Source organism: Ornithorhynchus anatinus, chromosome 12, assembly GCF_004115215.2.
Source record: "Ornithorhynchus anatinus isolate Pmale09 chromosome 12, mOrnAna1.pri.v4, whole genome shotgun sequence".
Taxonomy (NCBI): Eukaryota; Metazoa; Chordata; class Mammalia; order Monotremata; family Ornithorhynchidae; genus Ornithorhynchus; species Ornithorhynchus anatinus.
The window spans coordinates 58,359,467-58,378,816 of NC_041739.1; the positions used below are offsets into that span (position 1 = coordinate 58,359,467).

Below are 19,350 nucleotides of genomic sequence, written 5' to 3' on the forward strand. Positions count from 1 at the left end.
CGGGGGCGTCTCCCCCGCCACCCCGGACCGCTCTTACTTGCTGGCCGGGGGCTCGGAGCCTCTCCCTCCAATCCCGCCGGGCAGGCACCCGCCACGTGCAGGTGAGTGACCGCGCATCTCCCGGGGTAAATCGAGGCGGCGGAGGGGAGGCCTGCGCTCTCCTTGGGGAAAGGCACCCAGCTGAGTAGGCCTGGCTGGAACGCACAGGGAGCAGGGGATGGCCAAGGACTTAAAATGGTCTCCCTCTGGGCTGCACGGGGTCAGGGTCGGCCCCTCTCCCCCGAGCGGGATGCTGGCATCTGGAGCAAGGCCAAGCCACGCCATTTAGGAGAAGGCGTGAGGACCGTGCACACGTGCTCCCTGCATGTATGCGCACATACACCTCACTGCTGGTCCGGCGCGGTTAGCAAAAAGCGTTTCCGCCACGGCCTTTGAGTGGTGACGAGCCCCTGAACAGTCTGACCTTTTCCTAGTGTTCGGGGTAGCCTGGCGTCTCCGTCCTACACCCCGTCTCCCCCAAACTGCTTTACACTTCCGGAGGCCGGGCTCTTTCCACTGAGCCACGCTGCTTCTCCACAAAGCAGGCAAGCGGCAGAACTGGGATTCGAACTGGGGTGGTTTGGCTCCCAGGCCCATGTTTTATCCACCGGGTCCGGGATAGGGATCTGCCCCCACCGCTGACGGCCAGAGCGCCAAGTGGCACCACGTGCTTTCCGCCCGACGTGAAGCCGTCAGACCCGGCCCCCGTTTGATTCCCCCTATTTGAGTCTGAGATTAAAAGGCGGACCTCAGGGCTACCGTTCTTCCCAGCCAGAAGGCAGAGGAGGCGGCGGCCATTCCCCAGCTCCGTCCCTTCCACAAAGCCCAATCCATAAGATCGCTCCCGGCTGCCGCTCCCGCTCGGCCCGAGTCGTCTGTCCCGGCAACTGCTTGCTCAGGTAAAGGAAGGGCCCAGAGAAGCAGCGTGGCCTGGTGGATACAGCCCAGGCTTGGTAGCCATAGGACCTGGGTTCTGATCCTGGCTCTGCCACCTGTCTGCTGTGTGACCTTGGGCAAAGTCACTTCTCCAAGCCTCGGTTACCTCGTCTGTAAAATGGGGATTAACACCATGAGCCCCATGTAGGACATGGGTTGTGCCCAACCTGATTAGCTTGTACCTACACCAGTGTCCGGCAGTCAGTCTTATTTCTTGAGCACTGTACTAGGCACTTGGGAGAGTACAATATAACAGACACGCTCCCTGCCTACAACGAGTTCACAGTCTAGCCCAGTGCCTGGCCCACAGTAAGTGTTTATCGAGTACCTTTTTTTTTTTTAAGGTGGGGGTAGGGCAGCACCACAGCAGATAGGGCTTCCTGGGTCTAGTTCCTTGACAGAAGAGAACCCGAGGTCGCAGGCCAAGAGGTTTCCGGTGCCCTACCGCGCTTTCAGTCCGGCCGGCCCGCATCCCTCGGTTCTCGAGATCGGGGTGGAGGGCTGCCCCTCTGCCAAGAGCAGGCGGAAAGAAGAGAGCAGAGGCCCCTGTCCACACCACTACTTTATTTACATTAGTTCCCTGGTACAGTTCGCGAAAGAGAAAACTAATCCCGTACTGTCAAATATTGACCATTACCGTCCATTGCGAGCGTCCCACCCCCTAGAGAGAAAGGAACGGGCCGGGAGCCGGCTGCCGACGGCGAGCGGTGACGCCACTGCTAGGGCAGGGTGAGTTTATAGATGACCGCCTTAAGCGGGGGCGATGTTCTTTGGCTCGACGGAGTGTGGGAGAATCAAGCCCCCCTGTGATTTAGGAGAACCGGCCCCACAGCGCTCGGTGCCCCACCGAAGCAGCCCAAAGGCAGGCGGGCGCGCTCTTGTCGGACCGGGGCTCCCGGCCGGCCCGTCCGGCCTGAAAGAGAGGTCCCGGCCTGGGCAAAGACGGGGAGGGGGTGGGGTGGAAGGGAGTGTCTTTTCGCAGGCTGAAAACTAAGTGGCCGTCCCATTACCAATGGGGAGAGGAGGCGAGGAAAGGCGGGCAAGCGGCTCGGCCGAGGCCCGGAGAAGAACCCGGGCGCAGCTGCCCTGGGAGGAGCGGCCTGACCCTCCCTCTCCGGCGCCAGCCAGCTGCACCCGCGGGTCAATGCTGCCCAAGGCAGGAGAGCGCTGTCCGGCCGGTGCCCGCTCTACTATGTACAGAAGGGGCCTGGGGGCCCGGTCCCGTGGAAGAGTCATCTCCTTAAAAACCAGAGTCAGGGCTGATGAAGAGGGCGGAGAAAGCAAATGCCAAAAACACGATGCCTCCGATGATGGTCACTGAAACGGAAGACGAAACAGAGGGTCGCCATCTACCCCGGGGACGATCGACTCTCGCCCCCCGCCCCCGGGGACTGGGGCCACTCCCCGTCGCCTGAACCCGGACGACGGTGAGCGCGGGCCCTCGCCGGCTGCCAGCCTGCCTCGGCGCCCCCGATAAGGGAGGCGGAAGCTTGGAGCCGGGGCGTTGTGGCGTAATGGCTCCGAGTCCGTGTGATAAGGGGTCTTCCGGGTTTGGCCGGGGACGGCGGCAGCGGCGGGCTTCCCTCTGTTCCTCCCACAGGACTGGGGGCTGTGAAGCCCACTCAGTTGGTAGTCTCCCGTCTCCACAGCCCCAGAGGGCCCCGACTCTGGGCCCCTGACAGGGTGGGGTGGAGCTCTTGAACCGACCTGTCCCCGGGGGCAGTTTCCGATCCTCGTTTCGTACCGAGAACCGGTTAAACACGCCGCCGGCTGTCCCGCGGGCCCGGCTTTGCCAAGAGAGTTAATCATCGACGTGGGGGAGGGATCCCCGGGAACTGGGGAGGGTGGGGAGGACCGGGGTTACGATACCCAATCTCACCAGTGCGGACGGAGATTTTCTGGGCTATCATTCTCCCTCCGATCACTGCCAATCCAGTGCATAAACTGTGTCCCACGGTTCCGCCCACAGCCACGCCGTAGGGATCCTGAAAACAAACGGAACCGGCATCGGTCGAAAAGCAAGGGTGGGTCAGCGCCTTGCCGGGAAAGAAAACTGGAAATCTCTGAGGAGCGGGAGAGAAGGGCGTGGGGGGAACTTCTGGCCCAGGAAAAACAGACCACCCCCGGGCAGCCCAGGGACCGACTGTAAGGGTTTTTCGGCGAGGGTCGCAGAGTAAGATAGGAGGAGTCCTCCCCGGCCTGTCCTAGCCCCATGTATGATCCAAATCAGATGGCATCCCATTTCCTCCCGTGAGTCAACTTCTTCCTTAAGGCCACCAGAAACCTCTCTTGCTGCATTTTAGTCACCTGGATCCACTTCTCAGAGCTGAACCAGTCAGACTCCTTTAACCAGCCCTATTCTGCGAACCCTTAACTTCTTCCCAGGACCCCCGATGACTTCAACAAACTAGAAACCAGCAGGTACGAGCTCCCTGCCCCCTCCCCACATCCTCTCACCCTTCCCAGCGGTCTCAGCAGATCTCCGTCTGCCACTCTCTCAACCACCCCTCCCTTTCTAAAACACGCCTGCTCCCACCCCTCTTCCACCTCTGCCATCGGACGTACTGTCGGGTCTCCTCCTCATCAGAAAAACCTTCTCTGGATCCCACTACACCCTCCAGCTACGACCCCATTCAATGGCATTTACTGAGTGCTTACTGTGTGCAGAGCACAACGGGGCAGAGTTGGCCGACACGTTTCCCCGCCCGCAAGGAGCTAACATTCTAGAGGGGGAGATGGACGTTAATATAAATCGATGGCGGATAGACGGGGCTGAAGATGGGGTGAATATCAAGTGCCCCATTCTTGTTCTAATTATTTCACTGGGCTGACTACATCACTGCCGCCCATTTCCTCTCCTCCAACTCCCTCCCTGACCCTCTAGGTTCTGGTCTCCGCCCCCTGAGTCCGTTCCCGCCAAGGTCACTCATGCCCTCCTCCGTGTCCAACCTAATGGATTCTACTCTGTCCTAATGCTCCTTGCCCTCTCGGCGGGCTTGGACCCTATAGGTCACTCCCTTCACCAGCAAAAGCTATCGATTGTGGGGTTTCCCCTACCCGGTTCTCGGCCTTTTCTGGCGACTTCTTCTGCCTCTCGTCCCCTAACCGTAGGAGTCCCTCAAGGCTCTGCTCTGGGTCCCTTACTCTCGCTTTACAAACTACTCTCATCCACTACTGGGACTTCAGCCACCACCTCTGCGGGGATGACTCCCAAATCTAGTCACGTCCTGCGCCTGGCCTGGAACGCCCTCCCTCTTCGTATCCGAAAGACAATTACTGTCCCCACCTTCAGAGTCTTTTTGAAGGCCCCTCTCCTGCAAGAGGCCTTCCCTAAGCCCTCACTTCTTCTCCCACTCCTTTCTGTGTCACCCCGATCTGCTGCCGTAAACTACCCCAGCGTTTAGTTCAGCGATGGCCACGAGCGCTTAAATACGATGAAGGAAAAAAAAATAATCACTTTCCGGTGATGTTGTGAATGTGAGATGACAGGGATAAAGTGAAGAGTTGGGTGTAACCGTTTAAGGACAAGACAACCTGGGTCAATGGCTCTCTGGTGGACGGATGGAGGCAGACCTTGGAGAATTCGGGGGCAAAAGCAGCACAGTGTATGTTCTCACCACAAACCGGTGACCCAGGACACCCACTCCCTTAGGAGTATTTAATCCAATATGCAGATTTCAAAGGGAAACATTAGCCAAGTCTGCTCATAAACGCACAACGATAACTGGCCGACTTAGTCGCTCCGAGACGGACACTGTCTACTCACCTCTCTAGCTGCCAAAACAATTGTAGTGAGTTGAGAGCGGTCACCCCATTCGGCCAAGAATGTTAACGTCAGGGCTTGAACAAAGATGGGAGAAATGAAATGCAGCCATTTTTTCTGCGGTATAGCTGTGCTTGTCCCCGTTTCCACATCTCCCGGCCCGTTTAAAAGTTTGGTTCTTTGGAGCTGGAAAAGAGGGCAGGGTGAGATCAGGGGTCTTTATCGCACGATCCAAAAAGCTAATTAAGCATCCAAAAGCAAAGGTACCATCCCTCAGTAACCGAAGCTGTCCTGAATTTCATTCATTCAATAGTATTTATTGAGCACTATGTGCAGAGCACTGTACTAAGCGCTTGGAATGTACAAATCGGTAACAGAGACAGTCCCTGCCCTTTGACGGGCTTACAGTCTAATTGAATCTCACCTTCGGACATAAAGCTCAACAACTCCCCCCCAAGAAAGATTCTGGACAATCCACTGTCCAAAGCCTTCGTAGCAAGAGATGTAGCCATGCTCAAGGCATTAAAAATTGCTTGACAATGACCTGAGATAAATTTAACACCTAGTTTTCCTCAGTGGGGGGGCGTGGGAAAAGATTGCCTTGTGACCTTGGACAAGTCACTGAACTTCTCTGTCCCTCAGTTCCCTCATCTGTAAAATGGGGATTGAGACTGTGAGCCCAAGCGGAACATGGACCGCGTCCAATCTGATTGGCCTCTACCTACCCCGGCGCTTAGTACACCTGCCTGACACACAGTAAGCGCTTAAATACCATAAAAAAACCAAGTTGATTTAGATCAAATTCTGCAAAAGGCCTGGCGATACGATCAATCCACCAAATTAACGGTCAGGGAAAATGTCCTCTAAAAAGCTGCTCTGGTAGATTGTTAAACCACTAATACACCTTGGCCTCGGTCATTTGCTCGGACGGTCATATGCCTCTCGATCCCTTTTAATCCTTTTAGAGCACGAGACCTGTGAGGCAGCAGTTTTCCTTCTCCACTTAGGCCCCCCACCCCTACTTCCCCAGCTGTTCAAACAACCGTCCGGAAAGTCAGAGAACAGGCCGCTGCTCCGCTAGCACCCCGCGGAAAGGAATGCACTTCTTCGTGGTCGGACTCCCTCTCTCTTCCCCGGCCTAGGCAGTGCGCTTCCTTAAGCTAAGCCGCTCTGCTGACGCAACCGGCGCGATTCACTTACTTCTTCATCCTTTTTCTTGATTTCCGCTTGCACTTCTTCCAGCTCCTCCTGACCCTCATCTGGGCTCATCTTCAAACCTTCCCGAAGCATTCTGATACCAAAAATTGCAAACAATGCAGTTGACACATAATATGTGTACACTCTGGGAATAACTGTGGTGGCATAGCCAAACAAAACTGAAAGGAGACAAAATTGGGCTGTGTTTAAAGCATCCACGTGAGTTAGTTTCTTCCTTTCCTGTTTATAAACATTTCTTTCCAACTAAATGATTCGAAGCGGCCTCACCGCCTATCGACCGCCTATCGACCGATTGTACTCCGTGACAATCTTGAAACGGGGACTAAGCCGTTAACTGAACCAACCCCAACTCGCCGAACAACAAGACATCGCCACCTCTGAGATACTAATGAGAAAATTATACTTACAGACAACTGACTTCTTTTAAACTATTTCACAGAACTGTTAGCCCCTCTAGAAACTCCTTTTTTCTCATTACAGGCCTCACTCTCATCTCTCTCCCCATCGACCCCTTTATCACCTTCCCTCCTACCTGGAGACCACCCCCACACCCCCACTGCATTGATATCTGACAGACCACCGCTCTCACTAGCTTTAAAGCTTTCCTGAAATCTTGCCTCCTCCAGGAGGCCTTCCCTGGCAAATCTCTCAACTGCCTGCCCTATTTTACCTCGGTTCTGCATCACCTGTACACTTAATCCAACCCCACTGAGGACTCACGCATCACCCTCTCCGCCCAGCACTTATTTTCATGTCCTTCTATGCAATGACCTCCCCTGCCTGTAATTTATTTTAATGCCTGTCTCCGTCAGCTAATCCGTCAGCTGCCTGACGGCAAAGACCGTGTCAACTTTACTGTACTCTCCCAAGTGCTTACTGAATGCAGTGAGCGCTCAGCGGATACCACCGACTGACGGAAAGAACGGCCGAGGGTTCAGAACCACATTTAACACACCTAAAAACTGCGCCCCGTTACTTAGCAAACTGAGAACCCGAAAGAATACCAACCAGATAAACACGTCATCAGTCCCAAAGCAAGCATCGCCCCCGCCAATACAGTCAGACGGTTATATCGCATCGCCATGATGGCGGCTATGAAAAATGTCTTATCTCCCAATTCGGACACGATGATGACCGATATGGCAGCCACAAAGGCGTGGATGAATCCCAAATTGGTCTGGGCAGCCGGGTCCTCGCTGTTGATATGAACTGCGGCGGCAGGTGTCGGTCCTTTCTGTAACGACATTTTTTCAAGGTTAGCTTTATTCAGCGTCTGCACCCACTGAGCGCTCAATAAATACCCTCGATCGATTGGTGGTTTCGGGGCAAGCCGGTTTTAAAAAACTACCCCCGTCATGCTCGGCCCAGAACCTTTAGGTGACGGATGGCTTTGAACGACTCCTTCTGCTTCTGGGCCGAGTTGGGTCTCCTGCTCCCGTGTCCTCAACGTCATGGCCAGTGACGGCTCGGCTCCTGGTCCCCAACAGCTTTTAATCCCGGTCTTCCCAGGCTGTTGACGCATCTAGAAGTTAGGGCCTGGACTTGTAGAAGTCTTAATAAAGACCCAAGGCTCAAGAAGCAAAAACGGGATTGATGCTAGCTTTTTCACCTCACCAAGCACAGGGATTTTTGCTTGCTTTTGCCCACGCATCTCCTAGCCTAAAAAAATCCTCCCTTGACACCCCATCTCCCTCCTACCATTCGAACCTCGAGTGAGTTGTCTATACCCACTGTCCTCCTCTCCCTCCCCTCCAATTCTCTGCTTGACCCCCTCCAACCTGGCTTCTGTCCCCTTCGCTCCCCAGGTCCCTCCCAAAGGTCACCGACGATCTCCTTCTTGCCAAATTCTCCTTGACCTCTCAGCTGCCTTCGACGCTGTCCAACCTTGGCTTCACGGACACCATCCTCTCCTGGCTCTCCTCCTAGCTCTCTGCTTGCTCCTTCTCAGTCTCTTCCTCGGCCCCCCAGGGTCCCCTCTCTTCTCCATCTCCACCTACTCCCTTGTGAACTCACTCACTCCCAACCTTGGCTTCAATTACCATCTCTACGAGGACGATTCCCAAATCTACAACTCCAGCCCTGATCTCTCTCCTTCTCTACAGTCTCGTGTTTCCCCTGCCTTCAGGACTCGTCTGTCTGGATGTCCCACCAACACCTCAAACTTAATATACCCAAACAGAACTCATCTTTTCACCCAATCCTTGTCTTTCCCTTGACTGTAGACGGCCCCACCATTCTCCTTGTCTCACGAGCCTGGACCCTGGACTCATTTCTCTCATTCAACCCACACATTCACTCCATCACAGATCCTGTCAGTTCTTTAACATAGCTAAAAATCCGCCCTTTCCTCTCCATCCAAACTGCTACCGTATTCATCCGAGCATCCATTGTCTCCCGCACCCTGACCGTGCATTCATTCAGTCGTATTTCCTGAGCACTGACTGTGTGCAGAAGAACGGACTAAACACTGGGGAGAGCACAATGCGACAATAATCAGACACATTCCCTGCCCACAGTGAGCTTAAAGTCTAGAGGGATGAGCTTCCCACATCAGCCTCCTTGTTGACCTCCCCGCCTCCCGTCTCTCTCCACTCCAGTCCACACTTTGCTGTGTTGCCTGGCTCATTTTTTCTAAAAAAACATTCAGTTCACGTCTTCCCCACTCCTCAAGAATCTCCAGCGGTTGCCCGTCCACCTCCGCACTAAGGAGGAGCTTCTTCCCGTCGGCTTTAAAGCCCTCAATCACCTCGCCCCCTCTCACCTTCCCTCCCTGATTTCCTATACAACCCAGCTCACCCACTTCGCTCCTCAAATTCCAATCTACTACTCACTGTACCTTGATCTCGCCTATCTCGCCGCCGACTCTTAGCCCATGTCCTGCCTCTGGCCTGGAACGCCCTCCTCCATATCCGACAGATCAGCACTCTCCCTACCTTCAAAGCCTTATTAAAAACTAAGCCCTCATTTCCTCCACTGCCCCCGTGTCATTTACTGAGCGCTTACTGTGCGCAAAGTACTGTTCTAAGCACTTGGGAGAATATAATATAACAACAGAGTTGGTAGACATCTTCCCTGCCCACAGTGAACTTAGTCTACTCCTTCTCCCTTCTGCATCGTCCTTGCATTTGGATTTGTACCCTTTATTCACTCCACCCTCAGACCCACAGCACTTTTATTTTATTGTATTAACTACATTTATATATTTATTTATACACATATATTTATATATTAATGCATGTATTTACATTATATCCGTCGCTTATTTTATGTCTCTCTCCCCCTCTAGACTGTAAACTCCTTGAGGGCAGGGAGCACGTCTACCTAGTAGGCTGTACTGTATTGTACTCTCCCAAGCACTCAGTACAGTGCTCTGCACACAGTAAGTGCTCAATAAATCCAACTGTTAAACACAATTGGTTGCTAAATCTGAATTTCCTCAAATTGAGGAAATTCTTTTTTCTTTTTTAGATAGCCTGTCCATGGTGACCTCCTTCCTGCTCAAAGCTAATAAAGGCATTCCTATTTAGTTCTTATTAAAGCAGCTGATTCCACTTGATGACACATCACCTTTTTATGAGAAACTTCATTGAGAAACACTTAGGACACAAATACCCATCCCAACTAGAGGCACAATTCTTTATTGATCCCACTGCTGCACCTTTCGGCAGCAATCTGCTTAGCGCCACAAGAACGAAAACATTTGCTCCAACTCAAAAACAATCAAAACCGCATATTAAAAAAGCCATGCCACTTGCTCTGCATCTAAGACAGATGGACTGAAAGGTTATATGGAACACCAGGCCCTGAAAATCCAGCTGCAGCGGCAAAGGCAAGAGTCAGTGAAGCCCGTACAAGTCTTTGGAAAAGAGATCTCTTTTCAATCCTGGTTTTCGGAAACTGCTTCAAACACCTCTAAGTTAGTATCTGGAGGGTTTAAAAGACTCAAAACTCGACAGAAAAATTGGTGATTCTAGTTATAATGAGAAAGAGAGAAAGGTAAAAAATAAATCATTTAATCAAAGGCCCTCAGTTAGTTCTTTCCCTCCTACTTAACCACTCTCTCCCCCTACTCTACCTCAGCTAGCATACTTTGCTCCTCTCGAGCCAACCTACTCATTCTCGACTCTTTCTCTATCAGCTTCTTGCTCATACCCGCCCCCCTGCCTGGAACTCTCCCCCCTTCCCCCAGACCACAGCTCTCTCCATCTCTGAGGCCCTTCTGATAGCACAATGTCCTCCATAATAATAATAACAATGTTGGTATTTAAGCGCTTACTATGTGCCACGCTGGGGTAGATACAGGGTAATCAGCTTGTCCCACGTGAGGCTCACTGGCTTCATCCCCATTTTACAGATGAGGGAACCGAGGCACCGAGAAGTTAAGGGACTTGCTCACAGTCACACAGCTGACAGGTGGCAGGGCCGGGATTAGAACCCATGACCACCATGAATTCCCCCACCCCCAACATTCATCTCTCCCCCAACCCCAGGCTATTCCTAACCCCACCCCCATATGCCACTTCAGGACTTTTGTGCCATCTACGCACTTAAGCACGCACCTCCTAGCATTTATGTACATTTCTTGTGTGTGTGTCCCTACGTAAGAAGCAGTGTAGCCTTAGTGGAAAGACCGAGGGCCTGGGAGTCGGAAGACCTGGGATCTAATCCCAGCTCCGTCATTTGTCTACTGTGTGACCTTGGCCAAGTCACTTCACTTCTCTGTGCCTCAGTGACCTCAAGACCCAGAAGATTTCTCTCTTTAAGAGCTTGACTGCTCACCTTCGCAACGATTGCCTTATTTATGGCTCAGCTTCAGTCCACCCCATGCCACACTTCACAGCCTATTGCCGTTTTAGAAATTGTCCTCACGAAGAGTAAGACCTGGGCTTTCCTTTCCAGAAATCCTTCCCTCCCTCACCCGGTCACTGGAATGGGCAGAGTAGCCAGACCCATCTAGCCAAGAACGCGCAAGCCTGGACCTCTTCCCAGCCAGAAAGAACAGTTGCATCGGAGGGGAACCGACACTCTAAGTGGGATATTTCCAAGGTACTTAGCGACAGGAGAAAGGTGCACCTTGGCCACTGGAAGATGAAAACAACAAAATTACCAAAAGCATCTACAATTAAGTGAATTTAGAGATCAGAAGAAACTCGTTAAATTTAGGGTTTGGAAAAAAACATGAAAAAAGGCCAAAGAGACAGACACCCATACCCACACGAGTCAAGGTTTGAGAGGAAAAAAGTGGAGTGTGTCACTTAGGGTATGTAACTGTGAGACAAACCTTTGGCTCCAGTTCAATCCGGCCCATGTGATTTGGGAAAAATCACCCAGTCTTGCCCAGAATTACGACCCATCGGCTCAAAAGTTCGATCTGCTTCTCCATTCCTCATAAACAGGCTCGGGTTTGAGGACTTCACTTCTCTGTACCTAAATTCCCTCATCTGTAAAATGGGGATTAAGACCGTGAGCCCCATGTGGGACTGGGGCTGTGCCCAGCTTGATTAGACTGTATCTAACCCAGCGCTTAGAACAGCGCTTGATCCCCAGTAAGCGTTTCGAAAATACCGTCATCGTATTATTATTATTATTTTTACTTTAGCCCTTCGGTTTGGGATGAGAACAGTAGCGGCCCTGCCTCTGAATGGCTCCCCGGGAGCTGGCTAAGGACAGAGTGTGGGGCAAAAACCAGAGCCCGATTGGGATGGTACAGGTGTTCTGGCGTGGGTAGGACAAGCTGCCTTGGTGGGCTGCGGGGCCCAGCACGCTTGGCCCACCACCACACACCCCAGCCCAAAAGTGGTTTTCCAGCCATTGTGGGTCGGCATCCACCCTCCACAAACAGGGAAGGGGAAGGAACGGGGAGGGGAAGGAAGAGGGAAGTTGTCCAGTGTCCTGCTCAGCTCCTGGCCCAGTTCCCAGTCAAGGTTCCTGCTAATGTCTTCCTGGCTGCTTTGAGGGCATCCCATACCTCAGGGGCAGAGTAGCTACGTGGGCACCAGATCAGGAGTGAGATTCTGGACTCTTACCCTGGTTCTAACCCTGGGCGTTGTTCTTCTGAAAGGAGCAGATTCAATTCAGTCGTATCTATTGGGCACTTACTAGGTTGAAAACACGGTGCTAAGCGCTTCGGAGAGTACACTACAGCAACAGACACATGCAGAGTAGCTTTTTCCTCAGGCAGAGGACTTAAATTCTAATCCTGGCTCTGCCACTGGTCTGCTGTGTGACTTTGGGCAAGTCACTTCCCTTCTCTGGGCTTCAAATCACCTCATCTGTAAAGACAGATCAAGACAGTGGGCCCCTTGTAGAACAGGGACTGCGTCCAATCTGATTAGCTTCTGTCTACCTTAGCGCTTAGTGCAGTGCCTGGCACATTGGAAAAACTTAACAGTTAAACTGAAAAAAAAATGAGAAAGAAAAGCACATTCTGGTCTCCCTAAGGTCAAAATCAACCCTCTATTGCCTGACAATGGGAAAGGCTTGTTTGACCTGCTCCGAGGATATGTAGCCCACCCTAACTCGTTGGCAGAACCAATGGGAGAGCTAGCGAAATCTAGAGCCATGCACATTTTGCACCATAAACTAAAACCGTGTCTTCCTCAGGGTCACAAAATCTCTCTGTCAATATGCTTAATAATATTCTACTCCTTGTAACACATTAGAAGCCACGATCTGTCATTTGTGACGAGAGACTTCACCACCGTCAATATTCTCCTTCTTCCCAGATCCAGACCAAATTGCTTGGGTAGTAAGGCACTTTTCCTACTTATCTATCTGCCCCAGTGCTTAGCACGAGGTACTTCGTAAATACCATCATTACTTATTAATTCAGCGGCTTTCAGATAAGTTTTTCCTTAGAGCCTCCTGCCGCAACCCTACTCCACTTAGCTGCAGTAAACTTCCCTTTTCCTACCCCCTGCCCAAGAAATCCAAGAGACGGATCAACACCCTCACTTCTAAGTCCTACCAGGGGAAAGTTTATTTCTCTAGACTTGATCCCACTAGGAGCTTCAGCTTCTCGGGATAAAACAGCTGGAGAGAGCGGGGACAGGGTACTGGCAGGAAACTGGTTTTTCCAGCTAAGATTACAATTTACATCCAGTTTTTCCTGGCAGGCTCCTTGACAACCAATGTTCCAAACCTCCATTCCGGCAGCCCCATTTAACTGGATGCGCTTCCGACGCTGGGGAAAGGTACTGGAGGATCGGGCCAAGGAGAGACTCGGGGGCAAGTGGTTTAAGGGCCCACTGGCCGGACGGCCACGCCGGCTCCTCGTGTTCCTGAGAAGAGCACGGAAATGGAAAATGGAAAGCGCACGGGCCCGGACGGCAGGGGACTCGGATTCTAATCCCAGCTCTGCCACTTGGCTGCTGCGTGACCCTGGGCAAATCACCTCTCCGCATCTCAGTTTCCTCATCCACAAGATGGGGATTAAATGCCAACTCTCACCACCCCCCAGGACCGTGAGCCCTGTGTGGGGCGAGGTCGGTGTCCGGCACTTACTGCGGTGCTCGGCGCACAGAAAGCGCTCGATAAATGAGAAGCAGAGCGGCCTGACGGAAAGACCAAGGGCCTGGGAGTCGGAGGGCCTGGGTGACCTTGGGTAAGTCACTTCTCTTTTCGGTGCCTCAGCTCCCCCACCTGCAAAATGGGGATGAATGTGGGACTGGGACCAAACCGATTACCTTTTATCTACCCCAGTGCTCTGAACAGTGCCTGGCCACAGAGTGAGCGTTAAACAAATATCATAAAAAAAAAATGGGGCTGAAGACTGTGAGGGGTGGACTGTGTCCAACCTGCTTATCTTGTATCTACACCAGTGCTTAGTAGGGCGCCTGGCATCCAGTGCATGTTGAGCGAATACCACAATTCTTACTGTTGGTTGGCTAATGAGCCCGGCCGGAGGCTGCGGCGGCCCGACAGGGAGGACTCATAAACCCCGGGATGGCTTTATAGGGGCACGGGGGCAGGGCCGCCCCTATTATAGCATCCCGGGGCAAGAGGAATCGTCTTGGGGTTTTCATGCCACCCCCACCCCTGGGTTTGGGTTTCCGGCGGCCCTAGCCGCTGGTTTCCTCACCCGGGCAGGGGCACGGTTAGCAAGGGCGCTGATGGGCACCCCCTGACCGACACCCTTCTCACCGAGACCCTCTGCCGGGGCCTTTCTCACAGAGACCTCTGACGGGGCCCTTCTCACACAGACCCTCAGGCGGAGAACCTTCTCACAGAGATCCTAAGACGGAGAATCGTCTCAGAGATCTCTAACGGAGACCCTTCTCACAGAGACCCTTCTCACGGAGACCCTCAGACAGAGACCCTTCTCACAGAGATCCTCAGACAGAGATCCTTCTCACAGAGACCTGTGATGGAGACCCTCCTCACAGAGACCCTCAGATACCCTTCTCACAGAGACCTCTGATGGAGACCCTCAGACAGAGACCCTTCTCACAGAGACCCTCTGATGGAGACTCTTCTCACAGAGACCTCTGATGGAGACCCTTCTCACAGAGACCCTCAGACAGAGACCCTTCTCACAGAGACCCTCTGATGGAGACTCTTCTCACAGAGACCTCTGATGGAGACCCTTCTCACAGAGACCCTAAGAGATCCTTGTCACAGAAACCTCTGAGACCCTTCTCACAGAGACCTCTGATGGAGACCCTTCTCACAGAGATCTTCAGACAGAGACCCTTCTCACAGAGACCCTCAGACAGAGACCCTTCTCACAGAGACCTCTGATGGAGACCCTTCTCACAGAGACCCTTCTGAGACCCTCAGAGTCCCTTCTCCCAGAGAGATCTCTGACAGGGCCTTTCTCCCAGAGACCCTCAGGCGAAGCCCCTCCTCCCAGAGATCTCTGATGGATCCCCTTCTCCCAGAGACCCTCAGACAGAGCCCCTTCTCCCAGAGAGATCTCTGACAGGGCCCTTCTCCCTGAGACCCTCAAAGACCCTTCTCCCAGGGAGATCTCTGACAGGGCCTTTCTCCCAGAGACCCTCAGGTGGAGACCCTTCTCCCTGAGACCCTCAAAGACCCTTCTCCCAGAGAGATCTCTGACAGGGCCTTTCTCCCAGAGACCCTCAGGTGGAGACCTTTCTCCCAGAGACCCTCAGGCGGAGACCCTTCTCCCAGAGACCCTCAGAGCCCCTTCTCCCAGAGAGATCTCTGACAGGGCCTTTCTCCCAGAGACCTTCAGAGCCCCTTCTCCCAGAGAGATCTCTAACAGGACCTTTCTCTCAGAGACCTCTAATGGAGCCCCTTCTCCCAGAGATCTCTGATGGATCCCCTTCTCCCAGAGACCCTCAGACGGAGCCCCTTCTCCCAGAGATATCTCTGACAGGACCTTTCTCCCAGAGACTCTCAGAGACCCTTTCTCCCAGAAACCCTCCTCAGAGATCTCTGACAGGCCTTTCTCCCAGAGTCCCTCGGGCGGAGCCCCTTTTCCCAGAGTCCCTCGGGCCCCGAGGCGCCCTGGGGATGGCCGTCCGCGGTGTCCGGCTGCCCTCCTCACCTCCGGCCGGCCGTGGTCGGGTCCCCGGGCCCCCAGAGGCAGGGGCTGCGGCTGGGGCCGGGGCTGCTCAGGCTCCCTGAGGCGGTGGGCCGCGTCCTTCTCCCCCTCCTCCCCCTCCTCCATCGGGGCCGCCGGGGAGAGGAGGAGGAGAAGGAGCAGCAGCGGCAGGAAATCCGACCTCCGCCGCCCGCCGCTCGCCGCCATCGCCGACGAACACCCAGCGCGCGCGCGCGCGCCCGAGCCCCGCGCGTACACGCGGACCACCCCCCTCCACTGCGCCTGCGCTCCCGAGCCGGCCTCCCATTGGCCGACGGCCCCTCGGGTGACGTCACGGCGCACGGCGCGTCGCACCCCCTCCCTTAGTCGTGACGTCACCATCGGGGCACGTGACCAGCGCTTCAGGCTTCCCCGCCAACTCCCTTCAGGCCTGCCTACTGCGAGGACGCCCCCAGCCCCCTAGAAACTGCTTTTTTTGGCTGGTGTGGCGCATTAATAATAATTATGTGGGTATTTGTTAAGCCCTTACTATGTGCAGAGCCCTGTTCTAAGCGCTGGGGTGAATCCAAGGTCATCAGGTTGACCCATGTGGGGCTGACAGGCCTCAACCCCATTTTGCAGATGAGGGAACTGAGGCCCAGAGAAGTGACTGGTCCAAAGTCACCCAGCTGACAAGTGGCAGAGGAGGGATTCGAACCCACCACCTCTGACTCCCAAGCCCGGGCTCTTGCCACTGAGCCATGCTGCTTCATCTGTAATAATAATGTTGGTATTTTGTTAAGCGCTTACTATGTGCAGAGCACTGTTCTAAGCGCTGGGGGAGAGACAGAGTGATCAGGTTGTCCCATGTGAGGCTCACAGTCTTCATCCCCATTTGACAGATGAGGAAACCTAGGCACAGAGAAGTGAAGTGACTTGCCCAAAGTCACCCAGCTAAGTGGCAGAGTCAGGATTAGAACCCACAGCCTCTGACCCCTAAGCCCGGGCTCTTTCTACTGAGCCACAGTGCTTCATCTGTAATAATAATAATAATGTTGGTATTTAAGTGCTTATTATGTGCAGAGCACTGTTCTAAGCGCTGGGGGACATACAGGGTGATCAGATTGTTCCACGTGAGGCTCACAGTCTTCATACCCATTTGACAGATGAGGTCACTGAGGCCCAGAGAAGTGAAGTGACCTGTTCAAGGTCACCCAGCTGACATGAGGCATAGAGGGATTAGAACCCACAACCTCTGACTCCCAAGCCCGGGCTCTTTCTACTAAACAACGCTGCTTCACCTGTACAATGGGGATTGAGACTGTGAGCCCCACATGGGACAGGGATCGTGGCCAACCCCATTTGCTTGTATCCAGCCCAGCGCTTAGTACAGTGTCTGCCACACAGTGTTTAACAAATACCACTATTATTATTATTACCATTATTATAGCAAATGGGCCTGGAAGTCAAAAGGCCTGGGTTCTCATTCTGGTTCTGCCACTGCTGTGTGACCTTGGGTAAGTCATTTCATTGTACCTCAATTACCTAATCTGTAAAATGAGGATTAAGACTGAGCACTATGGGGTCCGTCCTGGGTTCTAATCCCGGCTCCCCAATTTGCTGTGTGACCTTGGGCAAGTCACCTGACTTCTCTGTGCCTCTGTTACCTCATTTGTGAAATGGGGATTAAGACCGTGAGCCCCATGTGGGACACGGACCGTGTCCGACCCAATTGGCTTGTATCCACCCCGGCGCTTCCTTAATACAGTGCCTGGCACCCAGTAAGCTCTTAAATGCCGGAATTATTATTATTTTTAGTATATATGTATATTTATACGAATCGGGCACCTCCGCGCATGTCGCTACACACACACATGATCTAACGTATGGTTATCGATGCTGCTTTTTGTGGAACGTGCGCGCGGAGCGAGTCCTTGTTGTTCAAGTTATTGCTGAAAGGCCGGAAAAAGCCAACCAACCTCGAACGTGATAAGATCTGAGCCTCAGCAGGGCCTGCAGGCAAGACGTGCTCTGCCCTGCTCAAATTTCACAAGGCCTCGGCTCTGACTTACAGGAAATCTCCCCTCTTTGCAAGCTCCCTGGGGGCCAGCATTGCGTCTTCTATGTCATCACCAGTGGTATTTATTGAGCGCTTACTCCGTGCCAAGCACGGCACTAAGCACTTGGGAGAGTACCCGAGAGAAGCAGCCTGGCAGAATGGATAGAGTACGGGCCTGGGAGTCAGAAGGTCATGGGTTCTAATCCCGGCTCCGCCTCTCGTCTGCTGAGTGACCTCGGGCAGGTCACATCACTTCCCTGGGCCTCACTTCCCTCATCTGTAAAATGAGGATTGAGACTGTGAACCCCATGCTGGGACAGGGACTGTGGCCAAGTCGATTAGCTTGTATCCACACCAGCGTTTAGAACAGTGCCTGCCAAATTATTCATTCATTCGCTCAATAGTATTTATTGAGCGCTTACTATGTGCAGAGCACTATACTGAGCGCTTGGAATGTACAATTCGGCAACAGAGACAATCCCTGCCCAGTGACGGGCTCACAGTCTAATCGGGGAGAGACAGAGAGTAAAGCAGAACAAAACAAAACAAGACAATTGTTCTTTCCAAGTGCTTAGTTCAGTGCTCTGCACCCAGTAAGCGCTCAAAAATACGATTGAATGAATGAACATAGTAAGTGCTTAACAAATACTATTATTACTATTTTTATGCTCAAATAGAATCGATAGGCACTTTCCTTATTCACAACAACATCCTCAGTCAACCAAAGAGTGGTATTTATTGAGTGCCTATTGTGTGCCCAGCACTGTGCTAAGTACTTGGGAGATTCCAGGTACTTGGGAGATTCCAGTACAACATGGTAGATACGTTCCCTGCCCACAACAAGCGTACAGTCTTCAGGTATCATACTCTCCCACGTGCTTAGCACAGTGCTCTGCGCACAGTAGATGCCCAGTACAGTGCCCTGCATTCGGAATGACATGTTCACTCATCAGATAGTCATGAGAACTCTCCGGCGCAGGGTAGAGCCAGGTGCGGGGAACCTGGGAATCGGTCAATCAATGGTACTGATTGAGCGCTTACTCTGTGCAGAGCACTGTACTAAGAGCTTGGGAGAGTAAAATGCAACAGGATTAGGGATTTCCCACACATAACACAAAGCTAACAGACCAAGTCCTGGCTACCAATTTGGGTTGGTTCCCCTCCACGAGGACGGAGGAAAAGCCCACAACATCAGACTCGGAGGAGACACCCTGCTAAGCGCTCAATAAATACCACTGACTGATGGATTTCCCTCCAGACTGATAGCTCTTTTTTTATATTTGTTAGGCGCTTATAATGTGCCAGGCACTGTTCTAAGCGCTGGGGTAGATACAAGCTAATCAGGTGGGACACAGTCCCTGTCCCACATGGAGCTCACACTTTTAATCCCCATTTGCCAGATGAAGTAACTGAGACCCACAGAAGCGAAGTTCATTCATTCAATAGTATTTATTGAGTGCTTACTATGTGCAGAGCACCGTACTAAGCGCTTGGAATGTACAAATCGGTAACAGATAGAGACAGTCCCTGCCTTTTGACGGGCTTACGGTCTAATAATCGGGAGAGACAGACAGACAAGAACAATAGCAATAAATAGGATCAAGGGGATGAACATCTCTTTAAAACAATAGCAAATAAATAGAGTCAAGGTGATGTACACTGTCCAAGGTCACACAGGATACAAGTGGCGGAGCTGGGATTAGAACCCATGACCTTTTGGCTACCAGGCTTGTGTTCTAGCCACTAGGCCACAATGTTGTGGGTAAGGAATGTGTCTACCAACTCTGTCGTACTGTACTCTCCCCAGCACTTAGTGCTGTGTTCTGCCCACAGTAAGTGCTCAATAAA

General features: G+C 52.7%; 1 protein-coding gene across 1 annotated transcript; it reads right to left on the minus strand.

Annotated features, from left to right (window-relative positions):
- Positions 1–1,524: 1,524 nt before the first annotated feature.
- TMEM165 (transmembrane protein 165) lies at positions 1,525–15,686 on the minus strand. The gene is made up of 6 exons (XM_029076846.2): positions 15,468–15,686; positions 6,965–7,190; positions 5,939–6,114; positions 4,742–4,924; positions 2,855–2,960; positions 1,525–2,292 (listed from the first exon to the last, which is right to left on the minus strand). The coding sequence occupies exons 1-6, from the start codon at positions 15,669–15,671 to the stop codon at positions 2,216–2,218; spliced, it is 972 nt and encodes a 323-aa protein (XP_028932679.1). The 5' UTR covers positions 15,672–15,686; the 3' UTR covers positions 1,525–2,215.
- Between the last annotated feature and the right edge of the window lie 3,664 nt (positions 15,687–19,350).